Raw genomic sequence first — 17,988 nt, 5'->3', positions numbered from 1 at the left:
GACAGAAGATTGCCGTTCTCCCGTACGTACATTCCATGTCGCACAGAAAGAGAGAGAGAAAAACGTCTAATAGATAGAGTGATTGAGTGGGCCCTCATTGCAGGATCCCATTGGTTGTTCCGGCGCTCTTGCCCGGTTCACCAGAGAAAGGTGGTCGTCCGAATGTGAGCTGGACAGCGCCGCCTCACAGTCCTCAGTTGCTGGGTTATTGAATCTTTGTATAGCTGGGTATTCTGGAATGTTAATATCACATGGTATATGTCATATGGTATATGGTAGATGTCAGCCACTGCACTGCAGAAGGTGCATAGAATGCGAAAATTGGGCAGGAATTGCAAGTTTGATGTTTTTTCTGTTCACCGAAAATTGGTCAATACTTGCGTGACAGTGCATCTTGTTTCATGAACGAGTGAGAAAAAATTCTCTGTAAAGTGTGCTTATAGAATGGCACCATCGGAGACAAAACTTTGCGGGGCGCGAGTTCTTCGAAAAACGTTCATTGTAGTAGCTCCACCTCGCTACCCAGTCGCCTAATGTTGTTACCACAGGAAGGAGCATTAATACCTTCATACAATAGTAGGTGATTTGGTAGCGAAGTGTAGCTACATAAACGTTTTTTCTGTCCAGGCAACTGACAGTAAGCTGATTGATCGAATTTTTCAAGTCCTTCACGTGTCCTTTCTTATCAATTAAGAAAATGTTAGGGTTCATTCAACATTCTAGTACGCTCATGGTCTTAAGTTGTTGCGTATGTATGGTGACCGATTTTTCTAGTGTCATCTCCTTACCGTCTTTTAACAGACCGTCTGTTAACAGATTCTCATCAGCTGTTTTCACCCTTTGCCCTGCTCCAAAGGCTATCATTACTTCTTTCGTTACTGGCCGTCATTCGTTAGAGCATGCTCTATTGTCCTCAATATTAAACCTCCTTTGGTCGGATATCTTTCGCTTATTAACTTTGGTAACTCTACCAGTTCTAGTCTTCACTAGGGTTAGAGGCTTTCATGATTTGGCGTTTCTTAACCAGATATTTGTTCTCCTGAGACCGCTTGCCGGTATCCTTTCGAACTATCCTACCGCAGTTCATCTAATGCGCACTCCCTAATGATAGCTGTGAGATTTTCGTTCATTCTTTGAGCATTCCAATCGTTTTCCTCAGTGAAAGCCGAATATTGCTCGGCAACAATATACTGAATTTATATACTTTCCCTCTTACCGCTAACTTCTTAATGGCCTTCCGCTTAACTAGTTTCTTCCCCTTTCTCTTCAAGCCTGAGCTAATTTGATACCTTGCCTTTGGTCACTACACGCATTTTTCCAAGAACCTCCGCGTCCTGCACGATACCAGAGTGAGTGCATAGTATGAACTCTCTTTCACTTTTATTCTCGCCAATGGGGCTCTTCCGCGTCCACTTCCTGTTCTTTCGTTTCCGGAAGAATCTATTCATGGTCCTTAAATTATTTCTCTATGCGAATTCTACTAACAACTGCCCCGTCTACTCCTGAAGCCTCTGCCATATTCGCCTACCTTCACATTGAAGTGGCCCATTAATACAGTGTACAGTGATTTTAATTTGTTCATTGCCTATTTCACGTCATCATACAAGCTTTCAATGATGCGCTCAAGGATGGATGTAGGCACGTAGGCCTGCATCACCTTCAGCTTGTAATTCTTATTAAGACTATTTACGGTAGCTGCCACCCTCTCGTTATTACTATAAAACTCCTCTATGTTGACAGCGATATCCTAATTGATGAAGATTCCCACATCTAGTTCTTGTCTCTTCGCTAATCTACGATGCACTTTACGTGCCCGTCTGTTCTGTGTACGCCTCAACTGTCCTCATAACTACACTAAGCCCTATGACATCCCATTTATTCCCGCGGCTAGTTCCTAAAACCGAGCTGCTAGGCTAGCCTAACTGGATAAGGTTCTAGCGTTAAACGTTGCCAGGTTCTGTTTCCAGTGGCGGCCTGTCGTGAGCCAGAGATTCTTAGCACCCTCGGCTACGCCAAAGGTCTAACTGCCGCCTTCGTCAGTTGGTCCGCAGCCGCTGGAGACTGAAGGCCGAAGGTTAATTGGTTTGCTCGTAGAAGTTTAGGGACAAGTACTACACTGGGGTGACTAAATCTTGATCTGGTGAGGGAATGAGTTGTCGTTTCTGGTCACCGAGGTCACGTCGCACCCTAGATCTGGTTATTCAATTCTATCGACACAGGGAGTATTTTTTTTCAATCACGGTGGAGAACTGCGGGCACCTAGATTCGAACACCGGTACTTTTGAACGGAAGACAGATTTTATACCTCTGATCCATCAAGGCCATACGTGCCTGTCTCTGTATTTGTACACAAATCATATGCGGCGACAGCAGTTGTTACATGGTGGTGATAACTGGCCCGCCTTGACTGGACTCTTAACGCCTTGTGCGCGCAGCTCATAAGGGTACATCGTCTTTCCAGGTCACCCATGCTCCTCCATGGCGAGAGGGGAATGCCTCTGGGTCTAGTGGGACGTTGCTGGGCTTCACGACTCCTTTCTGGTAATCTTCGAGACGTTGCTGCAGTCGCTGTACCACCTGCAAAAAGTGCAGTGTGAAAGCTCGAAATACATATTAATACAGCGTTTATTTCGACTGCTTCCTACTGTCGCATGTTACTGCTGTTCGTGAGACTTTAAATCTATATTCGAGCTCGTTTTTCAAGGAAAGCACGCATACTTGGTCGTCATGCAGAAAAGCAAAGCGAAAGCGATTTATACTCAATCATTTTACTAGTGAATCTGCTCTTTCACAGATATTGACGCGCATAGCGCCGATGGTTGACTACAGATATGTCCCCACTGTAATTCGATGCAGCGAGAGGCGCGTGCTAGGGAGCGCCAAAAACTGAAATACAACACGTTTCGCGATAGTGAAGACACGTCCATTGCTGTGAAATTAGGTTTCGTGTGGCTCCACTGCCTTTTCAAGCATTGCATTATTCAGAATTGCATTGCAATAACATCTGAGTGCTTACTTAGCCAAAACTTGTTTGTGCTATGAATTTTCTTGAGCCAAAATCTATTGTGACGAAGCTGTAAGAAGAGGCTCGACGGAGTAGACGAGAGAAAAGAAGGCTGGCGGCAAAATATAAGTGTTTATTGTTCGAGCACATACTCACGAAGACAAAACGGCCCTCTACCGCAATAGCGAGCAGTGGGACCTAGTCACAAATAAAATACCTGTCAATATCAGCTGCTCTGAATTTTTTATCAATGTGAATTATCGAGATATTGCGCAGGCGTTGATACTGCAGCGCGTGTGCAGGGCTATACCAGGGAGCGCTGGTCGTTCCTCCGATAGCGAATAATGCGACCAGACCTTGGTCCGTAGGTAAAATAACATGAAAATAACTACAAAGGTTCGCGGAAATATTCTAAAATACGCACACCGAAAGAACTCGGCCAAAAAACACGGGCAACATAAAAATCTTGACTACAATAGAAACACCATCGAGTGTACACGACTTTTTCAGGGAGCTCGGCTCGTAGTAGAATGGATAGTAGGGCTAGTTTGTGTGTGTGTGTGTGTGTGTGTGTGTGTGTGTGTGTGTGTGTGTGTGTGTGTGTGTGTGTGTGTGTGTGTGTGTGTGTGTGTGTGTGTGTGTGTGTGTGTGTGTGTGTGTGTGTGTGTGTGTGTGTGTGTGTGTGTGTGTGTGTGTGTGTGTGTGTGTGTGTGTGTGTGTGTGTGTGTGTGTGTGTGTGTGTGTGTGTGTGTGTGTGTGTGTGTGTGTGTGTGTGTGTGTGTGTGTGTGTGTGTGTGTGTGTGTGTGTGTGTGTGTGTGTGTGTGTGTGTGTGTGTGTGTGTGTGTGTGTGTGTGTGTGTGTGTGTGTGTGTGTGTGTGTGTGTGTGTGTGTGTGTGTGTGTGTGTGTGTGTGTGTGTGTGTGTGTGTGTGTGTGTGTGTGTGTGTGTGTGTGTGTGTGTGTGTGTGTGTGTGTGTGTGTGTGTGTGTGTGTGTGTGTGTGTGTGTGTGTGTGTGTGTGTGTGTGTGTGTGTGTGTGTGTGTGTGTGTGTGTGTGTGTGTGTGTGTGTGTGTGTGTGTGTGTGTGTGTGTGTGTGTGTGTGTGTGTGTGTGTGTGTGTGTGTGTGTGTGTGTGTGTGTGTGTGTGTGTGTGTGTGTGTGTGTGTGTGTGTGTGTGTGTGTGTGTGTGTGTGTGTGTGTGTGTGTGTGTGTGTGTGTGTGTGTGTGTGTGTGTGTGTGTGTGTGTGTGTGTGTGTGTGTGTGTGTGTGTGTGTGTGTGTGTGTGTGTGTGTGTGTGTGTGTGTGTGTGTGTGTGTGTGTGTGTGTGTGTGTGTGTGTGTGTGTGTGTGTGTGTGTGTGTGTGTGTTCTCCTTGTTCTGGGTACTTCGTCTGTTCGCGCTGTTTACCCAGAATGAAAGCCCGGCTCATATACAAGTACCAAATAATGCAATGAGTTCCCGGTCCGAATGTGAAATAACATCAAAAATAAAAGCACTACAAAGCTTCGCGCTAATATGCTAGAAACTGCAAAACTGAAAAACATGAAATTTTCTCTAAATGTCTTTCATATTTACTTAAGTACTCTACGTGGTGCTTCAGTGAATTAAATAGAATAAGGCAGGCCAGTTGTATGTCCGAACTAGCATTCAAGATGGGAATTTGTAAAGGAGAAGGCGGACGTAAAAAGTCAAAGACAGGGAAGCCTGCTCCTAGTTTTAGTGTTCTAGCAGTTACAATGGCCACTCCCCTCATTTAGCCATTGGCAGGTGGGCAGGAGTCGGTGTGCAGGTGAGCAGTCCGCCCGCCATCTCTGGCGGCAGCTCAGTTAATCGTGTGAACCTTCTCGGTAAGAACAACCTGGGTCACAACCCAAGTCCCACCGACGGCAGCACCTGCCATGGAAGGGCAGTGGCCCATCGTTTGCCTTCTGCACAACTGCGCCAGGAATAGTAGGACGACTCCCAGGGATCTATAAATGTAGAGAGTGACCAATTTTCCATATATGACCAATAAAACATTACCGCTATGCTAACAACTGCATTTCGCGAACACTAGGTCTAAACACCAGAACTGAAATGAAAACTGAAACGGCTAGCGCATCCAATTCGAATTTGGCCTAACTACACAAATCGACCACCATTCTTTAAGTATCCGTTTTGGAGGTCTAATCACACTTTCGGCCCCACAGTCATTTCGATAATGCCGCAGGTCAGTAAAAAGGGAAATGAAGTCGAGTGCTGGATGAAATCTTGTGTGGTCGGAATCAGTCATGTTAAAACGCAAAAATGTGCTCGGACGAAAAGGAAACAAAATTGGAGGGGACAGTTAACCTCCGCCTTAAGCGCTTTAAGCGTATTTCCCATATATACGGAGGGCGTATTTTCCATGTATACTTTACATTCATAGATCCGTGGGAGTCCTCACGCACCTCCTGACGTACTGATGTACCGGTTAAACGATGCGGCGCTGCCCTGCTATGGCCGGTGCTGCCAGCGGTGGGCTTTTTGCGGCCCAGGTTGCTCTTCCCAAGCGACCAATCATTAATTGAACTGCTCCCTGTCACGAAGGAAATTTTTCGCGCTATCCAGTGGGATGGGTGGATGACAACTTTTATTTCCACCGGAAATGGAGACCAATTGGCGCCATTACTACTCTCCACCCGCGGCACGCAGGCCTGGAGGACGGAGCCTCCACGACTAAAGGTTAACAAAGAGATTTTGTCTCTCGCCGCCTCAGCCACCAGGCGGATAGCTTCACTTTATTACCTTAAATGCCCCGCGATTGAGTTTAGTAAATAGAGGTTTCTGCAGAGCGGGATCTTCGCTCGGCAGCAGGACTTCCTAGCTTTCTCTGCAATCCATATCTTTTACGACTCCGGGGGAGTCGCCGCATTCCCATATATGTGGTCGAGAGTGCCCCTCTCCCCGCCCGTTTTGCAAAGATCGTTTTCGTGTTCCCCTGGTAGGACGTGAAAGGCCCATACTGGGTTAACAAAATTTCCGGCTTTCAGGCGCCGCCATGCGGTCGCTTCTCTATTACTTGGCCTTTTATCTGGTGGCGGCACTAGTTTTCTGTTTAGTCTATTGTTCTCAGTGATTTCGTCCAGGTTCCGACGGTCCAGTGGTTCCACGGTTACCCGGAAGTAGAGAGCCCGAGCTAACTCGTCAGCAGATTCGTTGCCGGGTAGGGACGCGTGCGCTGGGGTCCATATTAAGCTGACGTTGCGGGTCAGATGTCTGCCGGTCAGGACCCTCGCCGCTTCCGGCGAGATTCTGCCTTTCATGAAATTCCAGATGGCAGTTTTACTATCGCTGACTACGAATTTTTTATTTGTTCCAACGCAAGCGAGCGCTACGGCGACTTCATCGCCCGTCTCTATGTTGCGGCTGCGAATAGCGGCTGCCCAAGCGAGGGCGCCTAGTCCGTTGACTATATTCAGGCAACCGCCGCGCCTCACTTCCCAATAGCCGCGTCTACGTAGGTGACCTCTTCGGGCTTCATTTTTTCGATACGTTCTGTAAGTGGCTCGGCTCTCTTATTCCTCCTTTCGGTATTATGCGCCAGATTAATATTCCTCGCCAGTGGAGCTATTGCTATTTTCTCCCTACAGTTAGGATGTCAGTTTTACGGTGCAGCACACAGTCTGACTGCTAGCCTACCTTCTGCAGGATAGCTCTGCCCGTGGTGCTGCTGCTAAGTCTCTCTAGCTGTGCCATGTGAACTGCCGCTGTGTATCCTTCCCAGCTATTGCGCACCCTAACGGCGAGGAGCTTCTCCGTGGAATGTGCATGTCGGGAGTCCTAGATCTCTCGATACATCTTCGGATGAGGGACTCCAATCTACCCTTTTAGTCCGCTCTTAGGATTAGGACGGGTGTGGCATAGCACACTCGACTAAAGACATAAGCCTGTATTAAATCTAGTACAACTTTTATCTTTAAGGCTTCTGCCCCTGAGGGAGATTCTACTAAAGATACCTAGGACTTGCGACGCATAGCCATCTAGCTTTTTTTGATGCCATCGTTGCATCCGTTTTCCTGCAAAAAGAATCCCAGCATTCTGATTTACTCAACTTTAGGAATGGTTTTAAATTCCTCTTTGATGTCGAATTTTGAGTCTTGGTTTCTCCAGAGCGATTTGCGATTATAGACGAAAAGTTCCGATTTCTGCGGTGAGCACGAGAGGCCTCTATTGGCGGTATAAGCCACTACGTGTCCGCTGCCTCCTGCAAGCGCCATTCTGTGCTCGCGTCGCTTCCCTGGTTGATCCAGAGGTTGACATTGTACGCATACATGCTGAATTGCAGGCCCTTGATTTTCTTGAGCGCCGTGGGGAGTCCTCTCACGGCCACGTTGAAGAGGAAAGGTTTCAGGACGGAGCCTTGCAGCGTGCCCTTGCTCCTTAGCTCCACTGCGGGGAACTCGGTGTCTTGGAACTTTATGCAGACGCTTCTGTCTGTCAGGAAGTCTTTCATGTAATTGTAGGGTTTCTCTCGTACACTTATGTCTATTAAGCCCCGGAATATAGCCTCGTGTTTGACGTTCTCGACCGCGTTTGTCATGTCTAGCCCTAGGATCACTTTAGACTCACTTGATTTTGCGTCCAAGATATCGTGTTTTAGTCGGAGCATAACGTCCTGTGTGTTCAGTCCAGTACGGAGGCCGACCATTTCACGAGGCCACAAGTCAATTTGCTCCATGTGCTTTGTGAGACTAGCCTGCACAACTCGCTCAATCAGTTTCCCTACACATGAGGTTAGGGAGATTGACCTGAGAAGCTCCAGGTTTGGGGTCTTGTCCGACTTTCGAATCTTATGCGATCAAATTGTGCGCACAAAATTGGTGCGACCGGTGCGACGAAATGGAAAGATGCATGAACCTCTCCAAGACATGGGGCCCGCTTCGTTACCTCCTAGATCCAGTAAACTCCAAAACCCAATCGAGCATCAGATTGGCCAAAGCTAGACATGCGCACGAAGGCACGGACATCTAATTCATTGATAAACTAAAACAAATGTAATAGGAGACAGCATCTCTTCCGCCCTACCGGCGTAAAAAGGAGCGGGAAACGAGGTACTCCACGCCCCATCACAGAGGCAGAGGTAAGGGCAGAACTGTTGAGCCTTAAAACTAAATGGGCTCCGGGACCCGATAGGATCCCAAATAGTATCCGTAGAGTTTTAGGACACAACTCGATCACCGCTCTCACAGAGTACGTAAAGGAAGAATGGAACAACGGTAGGTTACCCTAGCAATGTAAGCTGGCCAACATGGTCGTACTATCCAATGGGCAGGTTGTGATGGCGTCACAAGGTCAGTTGACCTAGGTGGCTCACCTGCCTCCTAGGTTTCTCCCTGGGAACCACCTGACAGACCCATGCCATGATTTTTCGCTCATAAAGCTGACGCCGCATATTGTTTTTAACGTTATTGTGGTAGCGCTATCGTTTTGGTCGACGTGTATTTTTAAGTTTTAATGAAACGGGAATTATGTAAGGTGGTAAAGAAAACTAATCGATAACGTTTTACCTCTTCTTGTCCAGTGTCTGGTTGCAATTAGGCGTTTGAAGTTGACTATTCTAAATAAGTACATTAGTCTACAATTCGTTAACAGCGATTGCAGTCGGCTCTGAGGCGTGGTGAATTTAGTACCTTCAGCGCGTCGATCGGAAACCGCGCGCCACTGCAGCTCACATAAACATGCTTGCCAGCACATGTAACTCGAGAGCCACGCATCGTCGGTGCCAATCATCGTTGGGGGGACATAGCTGACATGACGCTTGTGCCCCCTAGTGCCATGTACACGCTCCAACGCACACGATTCCAAAAGATACACGCACTGACAAAAAATCACCCCGCCACTGCGTAGAGCGCAGCCACGCTTTCGAAACGCTAAAATTGATATTGCGCTTACTGACGGCCTGCTACCAATGTCTAATTAAAACTAGGCTCCTTGAAAGAGTCGTCACAAGCGACGTATTAGTGTTAAGTTGACAATCTTTGTGTTTAAAAGGATTCACATATTTTTTTGAGGCTTGGAGACTACTGTTACTCTGGTGTGAACGCGATATTGATACCTGTTGACGAAGGCCAGTTTAAACATTAGTGGAAGGTATCCGCGACGATCACCATGCAGGATGACAAGAAATGAAAAGACAACACGGTATGGGCGTCGACTGTTAAATAAGTAATCCCTGCTGCTGCTAGGTTGTCGTGCGCCTTAGTTCTCTCGCGGTATACAACCCTTGGCAGAATTCCCTACCCACTAGCCCTGACCGCAACCTAAACTGCGGACTTCCCTGACAGCCTGCGTATAGCCTCTTCAGAACAAAGACGGGTGAACCGAGTGAGGAGAAATTTGATGCGCGCATTCAGTGTCCGGTACCCAAAAAATTTAGGACCATAGGAAACACATGTCGTTGCGTTGTTATGCGCTCCAGTCAGCGTAGAAAGTGAGAAATTCCAAAGCCTTTAGCAGGACATGAACGCTAAGCGTTTACTTCCTGCAAAATTTATGGTGAGCAAAACGTTGCTTAACTCTGTACTCTTAATTTCGTTTATTCATACAGAGCTATGTGCTTGGCATATCTATTCACAAAATTTTGTTGTTTTTTTAGTTGACACTCACGACAAAGGCAGTGATTTGAAGCACTTCGTATGCACCATGGAGACCTTTTTGTTTTTGGACGCGCACATATAAAAACCTCGCATTCGACTTCTGCTGAGTTAACTTATTCTTTTCCATTTCACTTCATCATCAATCGGTAATTACTGTTGTGAAAAGTATTATACCTCTATATGTGCCCAACTGTACTTTTCTATCACATTCAAGAAAACCGCATTCTTCACGTGGCGTGAAAAAGAATCTCTCATGGTACAATACTCAGCTATATGAAGCGATCCAATATAATAGCATATTTTGTCACCTGGGGATTTTCACTCGCTACGTCGTGGTACTCGCACGGGTCTGCGATGATGTCATAGAGGCATGGCCCCGACTCTGGGCTGCAGGGCTTCATAGTGGGTTTCCTCTCCCCGCAGTCGATAGGCACTGAGTACACGTCGTCTCCTAAACCACAGCTGGGGTCCGCGCCACGGGCGACAAGGACCTTTTTGTTGCGGGAAAGAACGACACCATTCATGTTGAATTTGCGTATAGAACTGCCGCGCGAAAGCAGCAACCTCGCTTACAGGGGTCGTCATGTTCAGTTGACGTTTAGAAAATCATCACAGCGCTTCACACTTGAACAGCAATAGAGAAAAAAATCTTATTGCGGAAAGCGACGATCTCTAGCGACTAAGGTAATCATCAACATAACTATGCTCGCTGCAGGGCAGAGGAATTTCATATATCTTACTGATTTATTCACTCCCTCAGCCAGCTGAGGCCACATTGTGCCTACCAACTTCCTTACTTAAACCGTTCACCTGACTTTTTGCTGCCTCTCCTACGCTTGCCCTTTCTTGAAATCTACTCGGTTGCCTTAAGGAAATGTCATTTGTCTCGCCTTCCAGTAAGATGCATGTACATGCCCTTTTCTTCTTCTTTATTTCAAATCCGAAGTCTTTAACTAGTCTCTGTTGCCTGATCAACTCGGCTCTTTTTACATCTGTTAACGTTGCACTTTTCATTTCACTTTTCATATCTCCCTGCGTTGTCTTCGACTTAAATTGCACCCTATTCCCAACGTTTATGCACCATAGATGAGTGCCGGTACGATACAGCTGTTATATATTTTTGTCCTGAGGAATACTAGTAAACTGGTATTCCCAATGTGAGAATACCTACAAATGTACTCAACCATATTCTGATTCTCTCATTTACTTCAATTTCGTGGCGCGGATCTGCGCTCCGAACATGCCCTGAGCCGCTGTATTCCCTTACCACTTGCAACACTTCGCTGTATTCAGTAAACTGCTGCGCCATTCCGCTACTGTTGAGCATTAATTCTTTTTCTGCATGATAATGTTTAGAGCCCCAGTTCTGCTTCACCTGTTCTCGTCCAATATCAGGCTTTGTAGCTCGCCCTGTGAGTTACACAGCAACACTGTGTCACCAGCGAATCGCATATTGCTAAAGTATTCTCCATTACATTTCATCTCTAACTCTTCCTAATACATTCTCTAGCAAAAAGCCTTGAAAATTAGGCTTCTCGCTCCTTTCCCGGGCCATGTGTACTTCATCCTGGGGCACTGAGGACCATTTTCTCAAAATGTGTCCTTACTGAAATTTCATCTGAGCATCTTTGTGGCTATATAGACTTTTGTCCGGCAGCAGAAGACTTCTTTGGTGCCAAGAAAATAGAATTTTAGCATTTTCCCGTCACTTTTCTAAAGAGCAAGGTCAACACTGAAAAGGACTCTGGGATAATCATTTGGAGGTGACTAGCAATGTAGCAAAACCTGAGGGATCTGGGTAGAAAAAATCTGGACGCACCAAAATTTGCCTGCGTAAAGACTGGAAGTGGCAGTGCCTCTGTTTAATTTCTTTACCATCTCAACCATCAGCGTCATAATAACGTAAATACGCATAGAGGCCTAATAAATTGTCCCCTCAGAGTCCCAAATTCTTCCTCCTGTCTCACTGAGCAACTATGGCATACGTTTCTTGCGTAAGGTCTCAAGTAATATGCCTCAAACAGTTCTTACTAAAACGCTGCTCTAAGTTAGAAATAAATGTTCCTAAGTTCACTTCACAAGCATTTGCACATAATGTTGCACACGTAATTAGAAATAGTATGTTAAGACAAACCTTGTAAGTCTGTGAATTCAGGCAGCTTTGACGAGCGAGCTCGGATTCATTCGCTGCTGCTTCTCTCATGCCGGGTACATTAAGCCATCCTGACACACCGTGCGGAAAGCGCCCTGCGATCAGTTTATAGCGGTCCTGAATTATTCCCACGTTCCCGTCAACGGGATCTATGTTCAGGAGAATCTCGCTTCTAGGTGCAGGGGCTGTGGGCTTGTAGAGAGACCCGAAGTGGCTGACGCCGTCGATGCCAGCTAGCTTGGACACTTCTCCCCCTGCATGCACGATGGTCCGTAGTAAATGTAGGAGGCTGTTCTGAACAAAGTAGGCCGGTAATCTGATCAGGAAAACTGATAGCAGCTACCCCGCCCCAGACGCGCGCCAAACGCTTTTTAATCTGTTATCTTCAGCCTGGCATTTCATGTTAATCTTTCTACAATCCCATTGAGCTCAAAATTAATTCGGTGAGCCCTGAGAGAGCGTCAGGAACTAAGAAAAACAGTCCTGCAGAGAAATTTAATTTTTAGGGGCAAATTTTGGCACAGTCGCGTTCAATGCGACTTCTATCTGGAGGAGTGGGCCCAGTGCTTCCGGGAAGAACGATTAACTCGAGAAGCGGTACGCACAAAAACGAAGAGGAAACGGCTCTGCTGCCAATAAAACAAAAAGTCTCCACCCCAGTGTCGTCTCTTCTTCGCAAAGCGTTAGACTTAACATTTCGAACTTTCCCGCGTGCTGTTTTGTCATTAAGTATTCCTTAAGGCTGAGGTGCGCGGTGTAAGTAGACATGTAGAAAAATGCGTATCAAAAGTATGGAACGTCCAGCAGCAGTTGCAATTACTTAGCGACATAACACGCTAGAGCATCGTTAAGTTTTCATATTTCTTTTAAAGTGACATGAAGAAATAATTTTGAATGTTTCATCACTGTTTTGAAAACTCCAAGAAAACCGCAAAGCCGGAACCTCTCAATAGCACGCCATTCCTGCGCGCGCTGCAATGGCCTAATGTATCCTCAAAACGACTAATGCGTACAGAGCTCCGACTTAGGTTATGTCATCTCCGAAGGTGTTTCAAGCTACCAAACATACGCTTCAAAAGTCGTAGCCATGTGATACACTATCGAACAAAAATTATTAAAATTGCAAAATTCTAAGACATTGTTATGGAAATGTTCAATTTATTTAAATTGCACCGAAATCTTCATTTAATTGTTTTCCATCGGTAGCACCGAAAAGTTAAGATTGACATGGACCGCAGCGGTGGCCGAGTGGTCGACCATTCGTCTCGCATGCGGGAGGTGCGGGGTTCGATCCCCAGTTCCGTCGGGTGCCCACCGTCGATACAATGAGTACAAGCTTTCCCCTAGCCTGGTTGGTGTTCGGCTAGTAAAGGGTGAAATGCTTGTAAAATGGGTCTTTGACCCCACATTAAATAATCGAAAAATACCTTGTGCCATGGCGCTCTTTGGCCATAGACGCGCATGCGCCATAAATATTCGTAATCATCATCAAGATTGCCATAAAAAACCAAAGGCGAACACATTTGACTATAGCAAAAAAATTATTAGCCAAAAATTACAAGACTCCGGACAGGTAATCTGTGGATAAATGAGTGTTCTAGAGAAATCTTATATTATAAGAAAAAATTGGGTTTATAAGCCGTATTGCAGAAACCCATAAGGAACCACTCTCACAGGAAATCATCGCGGCTTTTTTCCATATCAAGACCAGGAAGTTCCCGTATTAGCACACCATGGATTTCTGTAACTGCAAATGAAATAGCGTACCTAGGCTACACACGGAAGTGATTTTTTTTAACTGCTTTTGGTCGTTCTTGTATGTCACAATGCAGCTTCCTGTTTTTTGTTTCATATCTCTCGTTGCTCAGCATTGCCACCTTTTAAATTTTTTTCCTGTGCTTTCCATGCTGTTAACCTTTTGGTTATCTTTTTACGTGGCGGACATTTTGTGTTCTTTCCAATGAAGTATTAGTTGTAAAAAAAGCACTGGTGTCGTGTCTTGCTTCTTCCTTTGGTCCCTTGCTCTTTTTGCGCTACCTTTCGGCATGGATAAACGGTATACCACTCAAAAATGCTTTTGGATAGTATTGTTTGGTATGGGGCTACAGCAAGCAGGTCTTCCCTTGATATATAGAGCTCTATTCGGACTGAGAAGGTTTTGCGATGTTTACCACGCGCCTTCAGGTACTGACAGCAGCGTGGGGGCGACACGAGCTTCAAATACTTTCTGTAATATAATATATATCGAAATGTGCCTTGTTCGCGCCAGAAAGCATCATAGTATAGCCGTGCCGACCCCAAAGAAGATGAGCCAGTTTGTGAGTGTCGACAACCGAAGTCGTGGGCAGACTGCTCACTGCTGAATTAGCTAGAACGTTTTTACTAGTTTTGAAGCACCCCACTTTGAGCGACCATGTTTCCAGGATGCGGCGCGACCAATGACCGCTGGTTATAAGTCATATTCAAAGGAGTCTAGTGCCGGGACGAACAACACACAATATAGAAGACAAAAGACCACACGGTCGCTTTGTTGTCTTCTGTCTTCTTCCTTGTGTGTTTTCTTTCTCGGCGCTAGAATCTTTTCATTATTTCTGACAACAACCTAGTCCAGCAGCTAACCATTTTAAGTCATTTTCTGCGCCATTGTGCATTTCATGCACAGACTGTAATCCGAATACTAACTTACGTGCTCCTTCAGCCATTTTTCCTGCTGGTATTCATGCGCCCAGCTGAGACTGTATCTTAGCCAAAATACAATTCGATTTCTAGGTACTATGCAAGAACGTCTCATAATAGTGCCGCTTACAAAGGCCATTTTTTTCTGCGTACAATGTTTAAGCATTGTTGTAAAGCAACATCACCTCTAGCTCGAGTTAGAAAGCTTTAATGTGAGAAACAAAAGGCATGGCGAAGTTTCAAGCCCCAAATTGTTTCACAGTCGTTTCATATACGAAACAGAGTATTGAAGTGGCGAATTTCAGAGCTTTATTTTAAAGCGATGATTTAATTTGCAAGCACTTAAGTAGCTTCCTCGGAAAAAAGTGACACCTTACTTAGAGTGAAATACTGTTATCACTAGTAGAAAACTGCGACAGTCACGATGAGCAGTTTCCTAGCAATGGCACCCACAAAGTTGACTGCCAAAAATAATTTCTGTCGTTCTTCGTGAGGCTCGTACATTTAGTAGCACTGCGGTGCTTTACCCTAATACTGAGGCTGAAAAAAATTCGTATTTCGATGTAATCAAAATTATGAATCAAGGAGCGTGAACTTTAAGCAAATAAAACCAGTTGTGTTTTAGTCGTCCTGCCTCTTTCCTGACTTAAACAACAGAATCTACTTGAAGTTAAAAGCTGTTTTGCGACAAAAACTGTTTATTACACAAATTGTGGCCCTGTATAAAAGGAGCGAGAAGTAAATTTAGATGTAGGAAGAAAATAACTTAGCTTCTAAAGTGTGATTTGCATACGTGCCTTTATAGTTATTCAGAAAAACGCGCACCCATACCTTCCCGGCAATATGGCTTTCTCAAAGAAAAATATACAAAATTAGAGCGTTTAAAGTAATAGAGTTCTTTATCGCCACTTTTGAAAATAGGGCATTCACTTAGGGTACCTACTTTGGTATTAGCAAAGCGTGCGGCTGTGGCTACCACAAAACAAAGCTCCTCAAGCAGCAGTATTAAAGAATGCGCGTTGGTGCAAATAATCTCTCACATCTTTAGAACGTGAGCGAATATATTTGCAACAATAAGCACGAATTCAACGTGAAAAAAATGTTATGGTACGCTTATCTCAGGCATATTTCCACTGGACAAAAGATAATTTCAGAGTTTATATTTCGACAGTGCTTCCATTTGTAAAGCAATTTAATGGGGTGGTAACGCTGACAACACAACCTTTTTTCGAGAGGATGCAAGAAGGCGTCTGTGGAAACCGTGCCCGATGATTTCTTACAAGCTGTGACGAAAGTACCCAGAGTGGATGCCAACAATAGCTGCAGCTCTTGTTGGTAATATAATCTGAATAGTACATGCCCTGCGAAGCAGATCAACAGTAGTCGTTCACGTGTGCTCACCAGCCACCTCGTAGAGCGTAGGCAGCCAGTCTGTAGCGTGGAATAGGCGGTCGTAGTAGGAGCCAGGTCCGTTCCAGAGGGACTTGGAGGTCCATATGAATCCTGGAACGCGGACGCCACCTTCCCACAGTGTAGACTTTTCGCCCCTAAGCGGCCACGACGAGGCAGCATTCTTGCCCCAAAAAGTAGCGGCAGCGCCGTTGTCCGAGCAAAAGATCAGGAACGTGTTGTCGAGAATCCCGCTTTCTTGAAGCGCGGCAAAAATAAGCCCGATTGACTCGTCAAGAGCGGACAACATACCTGCAAATATGAAGGCACCCAGAGTTTTGCTCAACCATTATCCTTTACTGACCGCAAATTTTCCAGACAAGTTTCGCACTCCACCCGTATTCTCTTCAAGAATAGACATTGCGGATTGAAACTAAAAGCAGTGAACTTGACTGCAGTGTATGGCGACGAACTGCCATTTTCTGTTTGATGCTCAAAATGGTGAATTATTTGGAGGTCTAATGTTATCTCGTTCTTTAAGATACATCCTCACTTTGTGCAGGAAAGGCGGTGTCAAAAATGATTAATCTAAGCTTAACGGCTTAGCACATTAATCAGCGAAAGCTGACTGGCACTAGCGGCCAAGAGGTCTGGAGTGACAGGCCCATTTTGATGTTTCTCAGACGACTACCCAGTGGCACGTTTCACCGCTCCATATTGGCGTCTATAGGTGCACGTGAAGATTCGGTCTTGTTTTGTTTGTGGGGTTCCATTCCATCGCATTAACGGCACACTGCACGGACTCCAAATACTATAACTCATATGATTGCCTTACTCGTAGTTTAAACCCGCCATTGGTTTTCACAAAAGGAAAGGCGCAGAACTTGCACACAGGATTAATGAACTCCTAAATAGCGCTTTGAGGGGGTGTTGGTTTATGGTTTATGAAGGTTTAACATCCCAAAGCGACTCAGGCTGTGAGGAACGGCGTATTGGAGGACTTCGCAAAGTTCGACCACCTGGGGTCCTTTATTGCGCAATAACATCGCACAGTACACAGCCCTCTAGAATTTCGCCTCCATCCCAATTCAACCGCCGCGGCCAGGATCGAACCCGCATATTCACGGTCCGCAGGCCAGAACCAGAATCACTGAGCCACCGCGGCAACTTGGGTGGTGGTAGTATGCACCTAAAAATTGAGGATTGAGGTGAGTGGACACGTCAATCGCGCTTTGAGGTGCGTGTCAAACGGACATGAAGGACATCCTATATACCGACGCAGCACCACACACACAATCCCTAGGTATCCACACATTTGCTTTCCCGGACTCAGCCAATACCAGAACAGCAGTAGCCATCAGAAACACGAACACTACTGAGGCATAATGCCTGGCAATACCTATGTCTATAGCCAACATCTGCACCCTGTTCACAGACCACACTGTCATATCTATAGACTCCGTCAAGGCACTGCTACTCCATCTTGAGCGCACATACTAGTTTACCAGCACCAGGGCAACAAGTCATCATTAATCTGGTTATGGGCATAATGGCATCCCTGCAAATGAGAACGTTTATGCGTTTACCAGGGAACGTGGTTTGCGGGCGCCGGTGTATGGCCTCCCCGAGCAACAAACATACTCTCACACTCAAAACAAGCCCTTTGACATCCACACTGTCACACAGCACTACAGGCAAAGACGCATGACATACCCTCTTCCCCACTCCACACTAGACCCCTAACATATCATACACTGGTCACAACTTCAAACGAACTCATTCCGATGCCCCGAGTTTGATCAGTTGTTTCATCTCACCCACTTACCTTCGTACTGCACCACCTGCGGAGCCAGCCCTTCCACGCTCTATGACTGCATCTGGCATGCCCACATCCCATACGTGTACCAGCCATTCACGCGCCTACCTAAACCAACAGGGAGACCACTCTTCTGGCGACACGAGCTGGTGTATCTCGCAAGTGGATTGACCGGGCTATGCTTGGGGGAAAGGCATGAGTGCTCTTCGACTAACCCTAACTTAGTTTATAATTATATGACATCTCTAAGAGACTCAGGCTATGAGGGACACCGTAGCAAAGGGCTCCAGAAATTTCGACTAGCTTTGGGTTCTTTAACGTGCACTGACATCGCTCA

The 17,988-nt window shown here is 45.9% G+C and overlaps 1 protein-coding gene across 1 annotated transcript in view; it reads right to left on the bottom strand.

The window, feature by feature from the left end:
• Positions 1 to 2,353: 2,353 nt before the first annotated feature.
• Positions 2,354 to 17,988, bottom strand: part of LOC144123078 (arylsulfatase B-like) — a 48,541-nt gene continuing 32,906 nt past the window's right edge. The window contains exons 8-11 of the mRNA XM_077655982.1: positions 15,848 to 16,147; positions 11,753 to 12,024; positions 9,927 to 10,109; positions 2,354 to 2,577 (exon numbers count right to left, since the gene is read on the bottom strand). Of these exons, the coding sequence (XP_077512108.1) occupies positions 2,437 to 2,577; positions 9,927 to 10,109; positions 11,753 to 12,024; positions 15,848 to 16,147 (896 nt within the window). The 3' untranslated portion in view covers positions 2,354 to 2,436. The remainder of the gene's footprint in view (positions 2,578 to 9,926; positions 10,110 to 11,752; positions 12,025 to 15,847; positions 16,148 to 17,988) is intronic.

This window comes from Amblyomma americanum, chromosome 3 (assembly GCF_052857255.1).
Source record: "Amblyomma americanum isolate KBUSLIRL-KWMA chromosome 3, ASM5285725v1, whole genome shotgun sequence".
Taxonomy (NCBI): Eukaryota; Metazoa; Arthropoda; class Arachnida; order Ixodida; family Ixodidae; genus Amblyomma; species Amblyomma americanum.
This window is presented reverse-complemented; position numbering and strand designations above follow the sequence as displayed.